Below are 14,743 nucleotides of genomic sequence, written 5' to 3'. Positions count from 1 at the left end.
ACAGCGCCTGGTCTATCACGTCATCTGAGCATTCTTAAGTTGATTTTGTTTGCAACAAAAACGTTGTGGCTAGAAGGAGACGGTTCTAAGACCCCATATGGAAAAATGCATATTATTTCAATGAGGTTTTATCACTGAAAACGATTATTTCTGAAAACTTTGGCTAAAGTTAAGATGTGGGAAAATCATGGTTTCACTTTCATCAAGGGAAAACAGCGTGTTGCATTGTGACGTTGTTCCCTCGTTCGTTTGAAATCTCTGATTGACCACCTGTTCGAGGGATTTGCTGTTAATGTTTATAGCATATCACATATAGCATATTCTGACTAGAATTTGAGTATGACAACGTCAGGCTAGATTATTATAGTAATGATGATATTCACATGCACAAAAGCATGTCTGTCATTTCACTGCAATTCCTAGACATTTCATCAGATTCATTTCAGGAAGTATAAGTATAAGTATATATACTCTTTTAATCCCGTGAGGGGAAATTTGGTCTCTGCATTTATCCCAATCCGTGAATTAGTGAAACACACAGTGAGGTGAAGCACACACTAATCCCGGCGCAGTGAGCTGCCTGCTACAACAGCGGCGCTCGGGGAGCAGTGAGGGGTTAGGTGCCTTGCTCAAGGGCACTTCAGCCATTCCCACTGGTCGGGGCTCGAACCGGCAACCCTCCGGTCACAGGTCCTAACCAGTGGGCCACGGCTGCTCTCTGAGAATTTGTTTCCACCCACCAAGTGAGTAAGTGCTCCCAATGTACCAATGTAAAATGCCCAAATCTGATGTGTAGGTTTTAGACACCCACGCCACATGTGAGTGCATTGTTGTATTAAGAATTGTAATAGCTGCTTGCAGCTATATTTCTTTATTAGATCAGATATTCATTGACACTAGTGAAGGTGCAGTGAAGGCTTTGGAGGGCCTGGTATCCAAGGGCACAGACCAAAACAATTATAATTATAATATGCAACTATAAAAGGTGACCTGCTCCTGCTGCAGCTTCAGCAACAATACTCTTTGCTTCTTCCTTATTGGTGGCATCTTGTCATCTTCCCCTTTATCCCTGAGACGCCTGTAGAATAAATAACAGTACAAATTTCAGGGTTGCTCAAAGTTCACAAGGTGTCACAGATTACAAACTCATAACTAAGGAACAAAGCCATTTAGAGTGATAGGACCAAAACTGAACTTTATGGTCACAAACATAATTGCTATGTTTAGAGAGGAGTAAACAAGGCCTATGACAGAAAAAGGACCATCCCTTCAGTGAAGCATGGAGGTGGATGTTTTGAGGGTGTGTGAGCTACAACAGGGTACCCCCAGAATTGTCAGACCTAAATTTGAGACTTTTTAAGACTTTTTTAATACCACTTCAGATGAAATTTAATACCTACATCGCACCCATTCGGATAGAATAAATAATATTAAAGGTAAGATTAAACCTCAAATAATTACTATTTACAAGTGTTTGAACATGCCAACATGAACATGACAGCAGTGCAGTGGCAACGCAAAGATTTGTTGTGGTAGTAACGTGAATGAGACTACGTTAATACGGTGACGATGAAAAGAGAAGACGCAGAAGTGGCATCTCGTCTTTTTTATTCGCGTTTAGACGAGCATTCTCAGGGGGAAATCTTTATGTATGTGATATTCGATTGGATATGCATTCCAGACCGCTGGGTGGTGGTGTGATAGAACCCCGGTACGTCACGCGCAGACATTCTAATTTGACAGTTTAGCCAGAGAGGTAATCAAGGATCTTTTGGTTTAGCCGCTTAGACGAGACGAAACCCGGTCGCCTTCAAAACTCTACACTCTGGAAGGAGTCTTCAGATTTTTATGCCTTCAAGCCCCGCGATGGCGGGTCGCCGTAAACGAAAAGGCACTTATGATAAAATATTTTGTCGTCTTCCTTCGCAATCGTTCTCGTATAAACGGCCCCTGAATGTCCTCCTTCATGGACAAATTTACACGGAATAGAACCTAGTTGATTTCAGGGATTAAAGTGAAAAAAAAAAAAACTTTTTTCAGGCCATAAGTCATACATTGTTCATATCTACCTATAGAGATAGCACCCCTTTGTGGTCGCGACCTATTGGTTTTTAATTAAAAGATGCAAACAGCAAAGTAAAGCACCAAATAAACACCAAAACGAGGCTACAGGGTACTCTTAAGTTACTATATAATTAATGCCACCTACAGGTGAATGCATAGAACATAACAATCCTATGGTTTATGTACCCTGTAGCCTCGCTTTTAGTCAGCCAATGGCAGCCATGTGAAGGCTTAATTGAGAGTGTTCTTGATTGAGATTGAGTTTTCCTGATGAACAAAACAATATTTCAATACCATCCCTGACCATTGCTGATTAGCCATTGCTGTTCTTTTTCTACTGCAGCAATATTGTAGCAAGGCTTTTAACTTACACTCTTATTTAATTACTTCAGGCCAAAAGTATTTAAAGGGGAGATTTTTTTTTCTTGTTAATATGCAATTCAACACCAAGTAAAATCTATAAAATCAAAGTTTGCAAGACTTCACATTTCCTCATCAAAGTAACGAATCAGAACAGTCTAGATATTGTTCATATTTCCATTTGTTGCCTCATCCGCATTTAATTTACTATGTGTGCTCATGCAACAGGTCTGTGCATCTGATAAGGACAATCTGGAGAGGGCGCTTTTGTCTTCAGCAACAGATTGTATAAGGTTGACAAGAGGTTGCGATATGGTGAGGGACAGGTCGTGTTTAGCTATGAAAGAACATCATGAGCCTACTTAGCGCAAAAACGGTCAGCCATAGATAAACGTACACAAATCATGACGCTAATATGCGAGGTTCTGGTAGGCCTACTGGTATGGTTTTGTGCTATACATTAATAATAGCAAAGTTTTAAGTTGACTATTTTAATTGCATGGTTATTTTTTGTCACATACGCTCACAACCTACTGTCGTAAGAGGCCTAAGCAAAATAGGCTACAAGGCTGTCTGTGCGTCATAAAAGACTGACCCCCCCTTACTCAACATAAAATAATAATGTCGCGAATTGTTCACACTCTGAAGTGAACATGCTCAGTCAAAACCTTCCGTCGCAAATTGTGAAAAACATTGTTGTACATGTCATAACAGACGGGAGGCATAGGCTACGGTTTATATTAAGGCCGCTTTTACAAATGTTAGTTCCATTGATTAAAAAAACTGTAACAATAATAGTACATCGGGTGGCATAGCAGGCTATCTGTTCAAGTCATAGGTGACACCCAAAAGGAATGACCTCCCCTGACAAGAGTTCGCGATAGTAAGAAATTGTCTACATTGATGCATGGAAAGAACACAGCCTCCGAGTTCGCACATAGAGCTCACAATAGCATATCCCAAAAAGTTAAACGGATTGGGCAACCTCATCAGCTGTCTCGATTGTGTCACTATAATCCAACTTTTAGACCGTCCCCAGGCGTGTTCTTTTTTTTTTTTTTTTTAAGCAACTGCCCCAGGCCAATGAGACAAGTGTGTAGCTACAACATAAACAAAGCTAAACTCATGGCTGACGATCTCTTGAGCGATCTCTGATTGAGACACAGAAAGTTCTCAAGAACACTATTAGGTCTTTAAACATTTACCATCACACACATTCATTCATCGGACCTAATATTTGTAGTTGCCTTAAAAAAAGAAAAAGAAAAGGTGATAGACCCCCCTCCTATTTTGTTTTCTCACCGGATCTGCATCGATCTCAAATATGACATTTCTAAAATCAAATTGATTTGAAATCCGTCGATGCATTTAGAGAACTTTTAGCGTAAGCTACGTGAGAATATTAGACTAAATCTACTGATCATTTGAAAAATTAAGACCTCCGTGAAAAAATTCCAGACTTTGAGGTGAAATTCAATACTTTTTAAGGCCTTAATTTAGGAAAATGAAATTTAATACTTTTTAATACTTTTAAGACTCCGCGGGTACCCTGTACAAAGGCACAGGGAATTCAGTCAAAGTTGGCATGTAGAATGCAGCACTTTATCAGAAGATATTAGAGGACAATTTGGACTCATCAGCCCAAAACCTAACCTACTTTGATTTTCTAACATGACAATGGTCCAAACCACAAGGTCAAGTCGACCCTTCAGTGGCTACAGCAGAAAGAAATAAAAGTTCTGCAGTGGTCATCACAGTTTGCTGACCACAATATCATTGAGCTACTGCATTACTAGAAATCTCAAACGTCCAATTCAAGCAAACACAACCCAAGAATTTATGGGACCTGGATGCGTTTTGTCAAGAAGAATGGGCCTCTCTACCATCTGAGAAAATAAAGGTACTCATTCAGACCTATTTCAAAAAACTAGCCATCATTGATATTAAATATATGGGACAATACACAGTAAGTAGAATTAAGGGTTTGTAAACTTTTGAAGAGGGATCATCTCATTATTTTCTTTGTTGCTATGTTTTGTTTAAAGGAACACGTCAACTTCTGTAGGACTTTAGCTTATTCACTGTATTCCCCAGAGTTAGATAAGTCGATACATACCCTTCACATCTCTGTGTGTTTAGTTACTCTGTGTGATGCACCCACCGCTAACCTAGCTTATGTAAGAATCCTAATTACCAGGCTGATGATAATCCTTTCAATCATATATGGACTCTTGATCAGCTACTAAGTGTGGGCCTACTGTCACATGTCCACAGGAACAGTTAACTATAGAGACAGGAAATATAATCAAATGTATACCTTGTCATGTCTTGATTGATTCACTTTCACTACAACAATGGTCTCAAGTCTCATCAAAGTACTCCTCATGTGATCTCAAATCAGCTGACCTCCAACCATGTGATCCATATCAGTGTAACCAAACATAAACTGGGTAGCCTATTTAAGGGAAGTTGACACATCATTCTAGGAGCTTTTCTGTAGTCAGAATCTCCCGCACCACCTTGGTGTGTAGCCATCATCCTCTGAGCTGGTATGTTCATTCCCTGGTTGTTTCATATGGTTTCCTAAATGTTCCTTTAACTTGTTTTCGTAACTTTCACATTATTCATTTAGATATACTTTTAAAATGTATTGGATGAGTAACTTATACCTGACAAATAAATTGTTATGCTTTGATCCGCATAGCTTTCTAGCATTTCTTTAGATATCCCCTAGGTTTAAGATGTGCCATGGGGAACGGCTAGGATTAGTCTCTGGTGCCGTGGGGGCTAATCAGTGAAAGTGTAGGGATGCTACCAGGAGAACTGACTATTGTATTGTATTGTACTGTGATGATGGGTCACTGAGGTTATTAGTAGACTGGAATTAGACAGTTAACCTTAGCACACCCTGAACCCTCTGTTGCTTCGGTAAGATGTTCTGTTCAGGTGAGCATAGTGATCCAGGTCAGCACTGTAGCCTCTGACAGACTTTCACACTAGGATTATTACTTAGTAAATGGTACCTCCCGAATTAATCGGCAGAGGAGGGCCTTCGCACACTATTCTTGCGTCTAATTAAATAGCTAGAAAGCATTCTTGTAACAGTATCGTGGGTAGGCCTACATCAGCCTACTATGGATAGTAATATTACATTGACTAAAACTTCTCCATATTTAGCGGGGTCAAATTTATTAGGTTAACAGGGGTTCTATAATCAATCGTTATTTCCAACAGCGTGTGGAAGCTTCACATTTCCTTCGACCACTCCCAGTTCCCTCTTTGGTCCTGACGAGTCATGTCTTATACTTAGTACAAGTGCTTCGAAGTGGCTGGTTCTAATAGCCTACACCTCCAACATTCTCCTATTTACATGCTGTGATTTGTATAGTTACAACGTTTACAAATGTCAAAAGAGACAACCATTTTGTAAGAATACATACTTGGAACTATGTTTTCATTCAGGCAAATGACTGCTCCTTCGGGTTTGAAGAAGTAACACCGGAGCTTTTCAGGTGTTGCCTGCGAATCATTCCGCCAAAGTAGCAGTGCTTCGCCTGAATGTGAACATAGTACCAAGTATGTATATGCTTACAAAATGGCTGTGGAGAGTAACTACACGCACAGAGATGAGAAGGGTATGTATCAACTTATCTATCTCTGGGGAATACGGTGAATAAGCTAAAGTCCCAAAAAGTCGGTGTGTTCCTTTAATGCTTGACCTTATGATTTAATCTGATTCATTTAACAAAATATCCTTACAAACTCCTCACGGAGGAAAGTGGATCATATTTTCATACTTTTTTAGGTGTTCCAGCCATGCAAGCTCTGCTCTGGTCTTCTCCTTCAGTGCTCGCTGGCGAAGCTGCAGCAAAGAACTCTGATGTTGTGCACGGACTTCCTCCTCTTTCATGTACTGCCGCACCATCTCCATAGTAAACCTGGAGAAGCTGTTCTGTCCACTGGAGAAAGGTATACTGTTGTCTTGCTGAAACGCCTGCCAAAGCATGTGCCAAAGCCGATTAGCATAGCATATAGTATGATGCATAGCGAACAAGTATAATTACAGTCTGCCCAACACCAAAAACAATAGTGAGGGGTCAGCAATCAGACACAACACTCAGCAACAATGGTCCAATACAATTAAGTGGGTTTCTTACACTGATGAATACAAGCCAACATCAGTCCACACTATGAGGCTCACCAACATATTATAAAATCACAGCAGGCACAGCAGTGTCACTGCTCACACTGACCGCTGGTCAGAATACAGTTAGGGGTCCAAACCCTTTGATAAACCGGGAAAAGTGTTATTCAGACCTGCCAACCTTGAAGAAAGTTTGAGTAAGTACCATCTCAAGCCAGAGAAAGAAATTGCTCGTCAGCCTTCATATATGCAGCCAAAAAAATGCAAGTTAGGCCTAGGCTACATTTTGGATAGCTGACCCATCTTTAATGTTGGATATCTAAATCTAAATTCTATCTAAATTCGATCAATTGTGTTCCTGAAAAGGCAAACTGAATTTTTTACAGTAGCTCAATATAAAATGGCAATCTGTCTAAGAGCCAAAGCCTGATCTATGAAAAACACTTGTGTTGATAGGGACTGATGTGGATATGTTGTATATTTTTATTTTAGTCCATGAGCCAGCAGAGAAGTCAGTGCCATGAAAGGGCACCAAACCAAACTGGTTTTATTTTGTATGCACCCACATGATAAAAATGTGTGATGGACTTTCCAAGCTCACAGCTGAAGATTTCTACAGCCTCTTAAGTAAATTTCCCAGATTCACACACTTAATTGATCTCAGGTGCTAAGTGAGTGAATGTGTGAGATCACATGGGCTCAGATAGGTAAGAATAGGATTAGGACAGCACCAAAGTCTGTGAGTCCGGACTTTGGGATTGGCCCATTGTCAAATGGCTGCTGTGTCCTGCTGTGAAAACACCTTCAAATCTAAGTGTGACAAAATGAGGCTGAACACCCTCTCAAGTGTTTTATATGATTTTAACAAGACTTTGATTATTCAAAAAAAGTAAGTTTGGACCTGATACCTGTTGTTTTTTGGAATATGGCTCTGAAGTTGGGCGATGATGTGGGGTTTTTTTTTCCATTTTTGAGCCTTAAAGGAGAATTCTGGTGTGATATTGACCTAAAGTGTATTGAAACATGATACCGAGTGTGAACGTATGTCTCATAGCCCATCTCGACTTGTCCCCTGCACTCCAAAATCTGGCGCTAGTTAGCCGATGCTACCAACAGCTTTTTCAGTAGTGGTGCTTCGGCATCGGGATAGCTCTCATTTGCAGCCATCTTGAATTTAGTCACGATAAGTCGAGCAACGAGTAAGAATGAACAGGTATGATAAGGGATCAGATTCCAAAAATAATTCAGTGGAAATGCATGGATTCCAGTTTCTTCCAGTAGCAGCAACTGGAATCCATGCATTTCCACTGAATTATTTTTGGAATCTGATCCCTTATCATACCTGTTCATTCTTACTCGCTGTTCGAATTTATCGCGGACTAAATTCAAGATGGCTGCAAACGCTTAAACTTCGTGAAGATACTGTCTGTATAAATCGCCTTGTAAGTAAACTACCAGTGCTTTTTCAAAGTTCTCAATGTCTCGCTTTTAAATGTCAGGGCCCTCGAAGTCTACCAATGAAGTGTGGAGATACATTGAGCCTCGTAAATGGGTGTAAAACAGTGATTTATTTGCATGGCTAGCCCGATGCGAAGCACCACTATTGAAAAAGCTGTTGGTAGCATCGGCTAACTAGCCAGATTTTGGAGTGCAGGGGACAAGCGAGATGGGCTATGAGACATACGCTCACACTTTCGGTATCATGTTTCAATACACTTTAGGTCAATATCACACCGGAATTCTCCTTTAATATCTGTGAAACTAATCATCTGAGACCACATTTTGTACAGTGTTTAACAAGAGACTTTCTAATGTAGAGACACAGCACTCAAAAAATACTCTATAGAAATGCATGGGGCTAGTTTGTCACGCCAATATGGCCGTTGTCTACACATATCCCACCCCTTCCTCGGCAAAACGTCGACATGTGAATACATTGAGCCAATCATATGGTCTGTTGTGAAGACATCGTGCCAATCATGTGTTGTGATCTCGCCGCTGGAGCAAGATTGGTGTCGTGAAGCCTTAACGCCGCCAAGCAGTTCGACCCAAAGACTGTGCCCGATGAGTGCCCATAAAACGTTGGTATATGGCCGCCGAGTGGAGGGACTTGCCTAAAAGGACTTTGGTTTAACCTGGTACCAGAGATGCTTACTGTAAAATCTATCTGAAAAACTGGGGGCTCAACAACTCTTCAAATGTGTCATTTTATTTTGCCAAGCCAAATTTTGGAAGATGTAAGTACCCACCATTCTAGGTTCTACTGGAGCCACACCCCTGACATTCCATGTCTGGATGCTATTAGTAACAGATATTGACTGTAGAAAATGTGGAGGCTACAGGTGAGATAGTTCTCCAGATTTTGCTGTTTAAAAATGGCTTTTCAGAGTATGATGCCAAAAGCAGTCCACTCTTTGTGAATCTCCCCCACATTTTAGAATGGGTTTTGTTTCACAATTCTCTCCAGGGTGCGGTTATCCCTATTGCTTGTACACTTTTTTCAACCACATCTTTTCCTTCCCTTCGCCTCTATCAATGTGCTTGGACACAGAGCTCTGTGGACAGCCAGCCTCTTTAGCAATGACCTTTTGTTTCTTGCCCTCCTTGTGCAAGGTGTCAATGGTCGTCTTCTGGACAACTGTCAAGGTAGCAGTCTTCCCCATGATTGTGTAGCCTACAGAACTAGACTGAGAGACCATTTAAAGGCCTTTGCAGGTGTTTTGAGTTAATTAGCTGATTAGAGTGTGGCACCAGTATTGTCTTAAATATTGAACCTTTTCACAATATTCTTATTTTCTGAGATACTGAATTTGGGGTTTTCATTATGTCAGTTATAATCATCAACATTAAACGATATAATCACTTGAAATATTTCGGTCTGTGTGGAATGAATGTATACATTATACAAGTTTCACTTTTTGAATGGAATTACTGAAATAAATCAACTTTTTTCATGATATACTAATTATATGACCAGCACCTGTATATATATTTATTTTTTGAGATGACAATAAACTCTCTAACAATGTCTTGTCACTTTCTCTCGCCATCTCACTCTTGCATAAAATCGATTTGCAAGAGATTCTAATTCACATACTGTTCAGTTTCTCGGAGAAGTGGGATGTCTGCTCGTTTTTGGGAAAATGTTAAGTGACAAATAGTACCGGTGTACTTTGACGTGAAAATGCGTACAGGTTGGCAGGTCTGGCTGTGTTGGTTAAAAGACACTGGATTTGAGCAATGAGAACCAAGTCTAAACCTTGGAAGAATCCAGAGATATAGCCAGGTCCTGTGCAGGCTCTTCTTCTGACTCTTCATGTCGGCTCTGCTTCTTCTCCAGGGTACCTCGGCGATGAGACTCTGAGGGTAGCAGCGATCGGAATGATCGCTCCTCTATCTCATCTTCAGTCATAGACTCATCAAACTTCAGAGAGTACTCTGTGGCCACTGACATGCTATCTGTTTTGAAAGTGAAAATTATTTGTCATTATGAGTTTATAACAGTCATTTTGACATTTTACCTACATTTGAGGGTATATCATGGTCCTTTGTTATCAAATACCTTTGTCATCGTGAGGGGAGGGAATGCTGTCACTGGGAGTTGCATTGTCCTGGGCCTCCTCCAAAACGCCCCTTCTTTCCTCAAATGATAACAAAGAAGCGCTCATATGAGCGCCACTGCCACTGTTGGAAAATATAAGTAGCTGATTAAACTCTATGGGAAATACATGTTTCTAGCAAGATGTGTGTCACCATTTCAAAAGGTTCAATTAAATTATGGTGCAGGCACAATATAAACCAAGGGCCTCGCCAGTAATTCCGGATCAATCCCCAGGAATCACATCCCTGTCAAAGACACCTGACAGGTCTCATTTCCCAAAGCATCAACCCTTCCTGAACCTTAATCAGGGCATGAGCCCGATCCTAACCACTGCAATAGGTTCACACCACTTTAAAATGTTGCTTTGTAATAACCGACTTAGAAGCAGAGAAACTAGAAATTGAGGTATAGTCACAGTTACCTGACAGTTCTGGAGGATGTTGGGGTCTGCATTAGAAAAGTGTACTGAGGCTCGTCACAGTGGGATGTGATGGTGGGTGCCTGAATACTCAGCCTGCTGGCTATCTGAAAGTGGGGGAAATATTCCAAATGAACACAAAACATGCAGAAAAAGAAACTGTACATACCATGCTGCACCCATGTATGAACAATGAGGTAGAGACCACAAGAACGAACAATAAAACTGTATGTGTAGGGTATTCAGAGACAACTTTATTTAGTCAACCACAAAGGCTAGCTGTTTCTTGCTAGAGTATGAAGCTTCAGATACATCTAAAACTCCTTGTCCAGTCCTTTCCTGACATTTTTTATTCACTCTAAGGCTACATTTACTCCATCAGTTAAATGTGACCCAATTCCGATTTTTTGCTCATATGTGACATGAGGTGATGTGAATCCTGAACGTCTAAACAGGAAAAAAGCAAATGGATTCTGATATTCGTTTTCAGGCCTCATGCATATGTGGAAATAAATCAGATATGCATCGGATATGTGCCAATGCAACTATCATGTAGAGGGACAGATTGGTTCTCTTTCGAACATTTGTTCGGTATCTCACTATGGGAAGTGGGCATAATCACAATTATGATATCCAATATTTGCAAAGTTTCAGATCAACCAATATAGGCATTACTAATTTCTGGCACATTTTCCTGCTTGGCCAGATGGTGGCGCTATCCCAGGCAGGCCCATAGGGTCTCTGGATATCATCATTATTATAATATCTATTAACCTGAGAAGTTTCAGACCTTTCATTCAAAGCATAGAGCATTTCTGGCATATTTCCTGTTTGGCCAGATGGTGGCGCTATGCTAGGCATATGAATTATATGTGTGAATATCATCACAATAATGATATCCAATATTTTATAAAGTTTCAGATCAGTCACTTAAGGCATTGTCCATTTCTGGCACATTTCCTACTTGGCCAGGTAGTGGCACTATACCAGGCAGGCCCATTGGGTGTCTGAATATCATCATAATCATAATATCTATTAACCTGAGAAGTTTCAGACCATTCATTCAATGCACTGTGACTTTATAACACATTTCCTGTTTATGTGGTGAGATATTCAAATCATGACATATTACAACATATCAAAAATCCCTTCGCAATTTAACATCAGCAACATCTTGGCATCATATTTGCCAAATTTCACATGAATCTGACAAACCGTCTAGGAGGAGTATGTTAAAATTGATCATGTGACATTAGTGTAATTGCCATTCTTTCTGTTGCCAGGTGGTGGCACTATGCCAAATATGCATTATGGGAATGTCAATATCATCACTCCCATGGTATTCAAAGACCTGTGAAATTTAAAACATTTCAAGCCATACATGGTGAATTAAGACACATGTATTGTTTATGTGGAAGAGTATTAAAATTCAGAGTTTTGCCATTTCGTCAAATTACAATATATATAAAAAAAAGCTTCACAATTTAGAAGCATATTGGCATCATGTACAGTATACCAACTTTCACATGAATCGGATCAACCATCTAGGAGGAGTATGTTAATCATGTCCACAATGCACAAAATCCCAATTACCTCACTTCCTGTGGGCGTGGCTAATGGCATGTTAATACAACAGTTGATTGTTTTTGGGAGTTACACACACCCACCAAATTTGGTGTGTGTATCTAAAACTATATGCCAACCACAAGTCACAGTGACATAAGGGGGCGCTGTGGAGTTCTTGGGCCAAGCCCAGTGCCAAGGCTTTTCCCCTGTGTATTCATGGTACCTCTTGACGTGTGTGCCAAATTTCATGCGTTTTCACCGATGGGAAGAACCTCTTTTGGCATCACAATTCATCACATTTTAGTCCGCACAAAATCCCAAATACCTCACTTCCTGTTGAGCGTGGCTAATGCATTGTACATACGAAAGTTGTTCATCTTGGGGAGATACACACACCTACCAAATTTGATGCGTCTAGCTGAAAGTATGTGCCAACCGCTGCCTCAATCACCTAAGGGGGCGCTACTGAGTCCCTGGGCCACGCTCGGGGCCAAGCTCTTGTACCTAACTGCTTTGCGTGACACCTAATGTGTGTGCCAATTTTCAAGACTTTTCACCCATCTTAACCACCTCAAAAAAGGAAAACGCTCTGAGACAAAGTTAGTATAATAATATTAATCCATACAAAAACAAATAGGGCCTTGCGCCCTTCGGTGCTTGGGCCCTAATTAGACGAAGAGAAGAACCTTTATGTGCTCTGTAGATATGGCTGCCTCCACCAGTGGAACGGCAGAACAGGTTAAGGATGTTTAATCACATCCATGCCTCGCCGCCTGCAGAGACATTATTTTAGGAAGAGATCCACATGTTATGTGCATTGTGTGTATGGGCACTAAACATGCCCAGGCGTCGCTAGCGTATCCAGACAGTTGCGACCACTGCCGAGGCATGTCCACCAAAGTTCTGGAACGTCGCCCCCATGTTGCAGCTACCTGCAAGGGGCGACCCTCCTCTTAACGGCCACTCCCAGGCGGGGGAAAACGTTGAAAAGACCACTCAACTGCCACCAATTTGAGACTGGTGGAGGACGTCAGTGCAGCTGCAGCCGACATAGAGGAGGAGGAGGTTGAAGACATGATTTCCAACATCCTCCGTGATGACCAAGAGGAGGACGAAGAAGGGACTTTTCTCCACACAGAAACGTCCTGCCCGCCTAGCTCTAGTTCTTGTAACAAAGAAGGGCAGGAGCTACGGCCGATTCTTGACTTAAGAGTTTTGAACAAACACTTCAGAAAATGTACGTTCAGAATGCTCACGTACAGCACTCTGTTTCGTTCAATACATCCCGGGGACTGGTTCACTACATGCGATCTGCGCGACGCATATCTGCATATTGGCATGTTCAGCTCGCACCAAATATGGCTGATATATATAGGCCATCATGATCATTTTGCCAACAGTGACGCAGAACCATGGATTTCTTTCCATTTATAACATGTTTTATTTATAACTTAAACCAACATTGAGTTAAAATGTTGACTAAATTATTTACTATACTCCTACTTGATGATAATATATAGCCTGCCCCCTAACAGTCCTCTGGGCCTATGTACAAAATATCGAATCATGTGATAGGCCTACTGATATTTTGATGCTGATTGAAGAGGTTGCAACTTGAAGGTTGTTGATATTTCAGTTCCAAAGATAATCAAATTACATTGATTCCTCTCCTCCCAAAGTAACACTGTAGGTCCTACACCTCTCCTCCTAAAATAAATGGTAGGCTCTGTTTTAAGCTACTGCACCAGGATTATGTAGGCTAAGCGGCTACAACACTAGTTTTACAAGCGCACACACTAAATGGAGAGCTATGGTTAAAATGCGGACTGCGCCTTTAAATTGGCGACTTTTTATCTATCAGCACAATGCTACAGTAGGCTATTTCCACTAAATACTCAGCTCAATATTAAGTGCAAGACGTTTACTAAGTATGCCAAAGCTTTGATCTCGCACCGTCACCATAACGTTACATTTTCTCATGGTGAGATGGCATCCTGAAATATGTTTTAGACAAGGGGCGCAAGGTTCACAGAGGTGAACGGCTGGACAAACGCAAAATGACAAGGTGTTAACTAAACAATGTAGTAGGCCTAAGGTAGACAGGCTTTGAATACCTGTATGGTTAGGCTAATCTGTCACAGCTAACTTCAAGCACAGCTTACACGCGCAGAAATTAAAATTCAATATCAGCATCACAAGATTCATTATCAGGAAATCCTGACAGTGTACCCGATGCAAAGCCAAAACGAGGGGGAAAGAAAGAAAAACGTCATTCATGATGTCTTTTTAAATCAATTTGTTGACCTTTACCGTTTCATAGCTTCTGCTGAGAAACTGTGCGCCACACACACTGAACTTGAATCAAGCATTCTTCAGAACGCAGCTGATCAACCCGTCTATTTTCACTTTCAATGAAATCCACTAGTAAGCGGAATACACTACTTGCGGCGTGATATTCACCTCAGTGAGTCCTAGCTGCATGTAAGTATTGACCGCAAAGGCCGTATTTTCACAGGAAGGGTTTACAAATACTTCTCAGTCCCCTACGGGTTAAGTCTAGCCCCCTTTACATTTACCAAAGTTATAGAAG

At 40.9% G+C, this 14,743-nt stretch overlaps 1 protein-coding gene across 8 annotated transcripts in view; it reads right to left on the bottom strand.

Annotated features, from left to right (window-relative positions):
* Positions 1-14,743, bottom strand: part of cep350 (centrosomal protein 350) — a 90,625-nt gene that overhangs the window by 14,507 nt on the left and 61,375 nt on the right. For all 8 annotated transcript variants that reach the window (XM_048251876.1, XM_048251878.1, XM_048251879.1 and 5 more), the window contains 5 exons: positions 10,591-10,694; positions 10,131-10,252; positions 9,828-10,027; positions 6,222-6,418; positions 991-1,078 (listed from right to left, as the gene is read on the bottom strand). In XM_048251876.1, coding sequence (XP_048107833.1) covers positions 991-1,078; positions 6,222-6,418; positions 9,828-10,027; positions 10,131-10,252; positions 10,591-10,694 — 711 coding nt within the window. The remainder of the gene's footprint in view (positions 1-990; positions 1,079-6,221; positions 6,419-9,827; positions 10,028-10,130; positions 10,253-10,590; positions 10,695-14,743) is intronic.

This window comes from Alosa alosa, chromosome 9, assembly GCF_017589495.1.
Source record: "Alosa alosa isolate M-15738 ecotype Scorff River chromosome 9, AALO_Geno_1.1, whole genome shotgun sequence".
NCBI lineage: Eukaryota > Metazoa > Chordata > Actinopteri > Clupeiformes > Clupeidae > Alosa > Alosa alosa.
This window is presented reverse-complemented; position numbering and strand designations above follow the sequence as displayed.